This window comes from Dicentrarchus labrax, unplaced genomic scaffold (genome assembly GCF_905237075.1).
Source record: "Dicentrarchus labrax unplaced genomic scaffold, dlabrax2021, whole genome shotgun sequence".
In the NCBI taxonomy this organism is placed as follows: domain Eukaryota; kingdom Metazoa; phylum Chordata; class Actinopteri; family Moronidae; genus Dicentrarchus; species Dicentrarchus labrax.
This window is the reverse complement of record NW_026136730.1, coordinates 1,257,501-1,260,000: the sequence shown is the minus strand read 5'-3', so window position 1 is coordinate 1,260,000 and position 2,500 is coordinate 1,257,501. Positions and strand designations below refer to the sequence as shown.

The window sequence follows — 2,500 nt, the reverse complement described above, 5'->3', positions numbered from 1 at the left end:
TAAAGTTAAAAACATTAAAAAGAAAAACATTTTAAGTAAACGTGTAAATCATAATATGTAATTGTAAAGTATTAATTATGTTACATACTTTGTTGTTTTTGGTGAAATGTTTTTAAACCATTGTCTTGGTAATGTTTAGCAAACAGACTTTAAAAAACCTGATTTAGACTTTAAACTAAATCACTTTCATAACTTGAGTATTTTGAGCTCAGTCTTTTATTCTGAAAGAGGCAGATCGGAAGTGTTGTTGTTGTTTCTGGCCGTCATGTGACAGCCCGACGATCACGTGCTCAGACATAAATAGTCCATACAGAGAAAAAACAACAAAACAGAACATTAATAACTAACACATCTGTTTATGTATTTATATTCAAACAAATAAAAACACAAACAAAAGAGTTTCTTTTTAATCTTCATCCTTTAATGTCACCACCGGTCTGCAGACAGACAGTCTCACAGACAGACAGACAGACAGACAGACAGACAGACAGACAGACAGCGAGAACAACCACAGACAATCCTTGTTTAATACATTTAATGACGACTTTAATTTACCTGCATGTGAGATTCATAATTACACATCAACAAGAGTTCAGCTTTAAATCTGAGCTTTAAAAAGCAGCATCTGGATCTCTGTGTTCTTTTTATTTAATATTATCAGTAAATGATTAAACATAGTGTGAAACTGCACTCTGTGGTATTTCTGCTCCACTATCACACAGTGTGTGTGTGCTGTATGAAGCGACACAGTTTGATATCCAAACCCAACACGCTCTTCGTTCTCACCGTCACCATCACAACTGGAGAGGAAGGGAAGTTCTTACTCAACCCTCACTCCCGAGAAACTCAACAACAATTTAAAATAAAGACTTTGACCTTCCATCAGGTCCTCGTTTAGCTTTTTCTTTTACTGCGATTCTTACAAAAAAAAACACAAACCAGAGTCGGCGTTGGGCCGATAAAGCAGCGGGAGCATTTTGAGATGTGGTCTCAGCTTCAGGGAGACCGGCTCAGGACGCTCCGACTTCAACATCCAACACGGTGAAACTCATCCCTCCTGCAGCCGGGAGGAGGCGCTCCGTCCTGCAGTTGGTGGGTGGGTCAGTGGGTGGTGGCGGGGTCCTCCAATGGGGGGGGGGCTCCTCCGTTCATCACCTCTTTTATTAAGTGTTTTCAACACGGCGGGATCGTGAAGAGAGAGCGTGCTGGGCGGCCGCTAGTCGTCGGCGTCGGGTTTTAAAGGAGGGCCGCCGTCCTCGGAGGACACGGGGAAGGTCTTCTTTCCTCGCTTCTGCACGTGGTCTTCGTTCCTCTTCTCCAACGCCACGATCTGTCAGAGGGTGGAGAGAGAGAGCGCTCAGCTGGCGGTCCCGGGAGTAATCTGTGTGTGTGTGTGTGTGTGTGTGTGTGTGTGTGTGTGTGTGTGTGTGTGTGTGTGTGTGTGTGTGTGTGTGTGTGTGTGTTACCTCAGACATGAACTCAGCCTCGTCCTCTGCACCCACGGGGATGTTCAGCCCGCTCACGGCGTTGAAGAGCTCGTACACGCTCATCGCCTCGCTCACGCCTCTCTTCTGGAAGAACTGAGGCGCGCACACACACACACACACACACACACACACACACACACACACACACACACACACAGTGAGACATGCTGTTGCTGTGACGTCAGCTTTAGTAGCTGCTCTGATTTCTGATCTTCACCTGAGTCACTTTTAAACATTACGTAGATTAAGTCGGCCGTTACCGTGGAGACGTTCCTGCAGTCTCTGAAGAGGAACTCCAAGCCGTGAGGATGGGTGGGCTCGATGGACTGACTGACATCTATCAGCCACACCTACAGCACAGACAGACAGACAGACAGACAGACAGATATGAGAGCAGCACAAAGAACTTAAATAAAGGATTTATAAATGGAGGAAGACGCGAAGAGGAGGAGGAAGAACAGAGCACAGGGAGTAAAATAATTTAAGGAAGTTCTTATCTGTAACATTTCCTCATTAAACAGACTGTTGATCCAGTCTGAAGCCACATTGTTACCATCCACTGTTTAGATCTTGGTGCTTTTTAACTCTAGATTTGAACCGGATGAAGGATTTTAGTCATCGGACGTCTGGATCTTAAGCAGCTCGGCTCGCAGCCCCTCCGGGACGTCCTTTGTCTGTCCAACAGCGTGGGAGAAGCAGTGATTGTTAAGGTGGAACTGCTTTATTCAGTGTGTTTAAGGTGGAACTGCTTTATTCAGTGTGTTTAGTGGTTTTAATCAGCGGGTCTGTTTGTGTTGGAGAGGAGGAGACCTCTGTGGATCATTGGGCTCCCGGTAGAAACCTCCTGAACCATGAACACTGAAGGAATCCTAACCGGGAGAAGCTGACTGCAATGACTCTTATTTTTAATGAGAGAGCTCCCTCTAGTGGCAGAAACGACACATTGCAGGTTTTAAAGGACCAAGAATAAAAAGGTGGAAACGGAGAGAACAAACGGATGAAGATGACACACG

The 2,500-nt window shown here is 45.2% G+C and overlaps 1 protein-coding gene across 1 annotated transcript in view; it reads right to left on the bottom strand.

Moving 5' to 3' along the window:
• Positions 1-399: 399 nt before the first annotated feature.
• Positions 400-2,500, bottom strand: part of riok3 (RIO kinase 3 (yeast)) — a 9,643-nt gene continuing 7,542 nt past the window's right edge. Inside the window, exons 11-13 of the mRNA XM_051393417.1 lie at positions 1,748-1,837; positions 1,467-1,580; positions 400-1,330 (exon numbers count right to left, since the gene is read on the bottom strand). Of these exons, the coding sequence (XP_051249377.1) occupies positions 1,217-1,330; positions 1,467-1,580; positions 1,748-1,837 (318 nt within the window). The 3' untranslated portion in view covers positions 400-1,216. The remainder of the gene's footprint in view (positions 1,331-1,466; positions 1,581-1,747; positions 1,838-2,500) is intronic.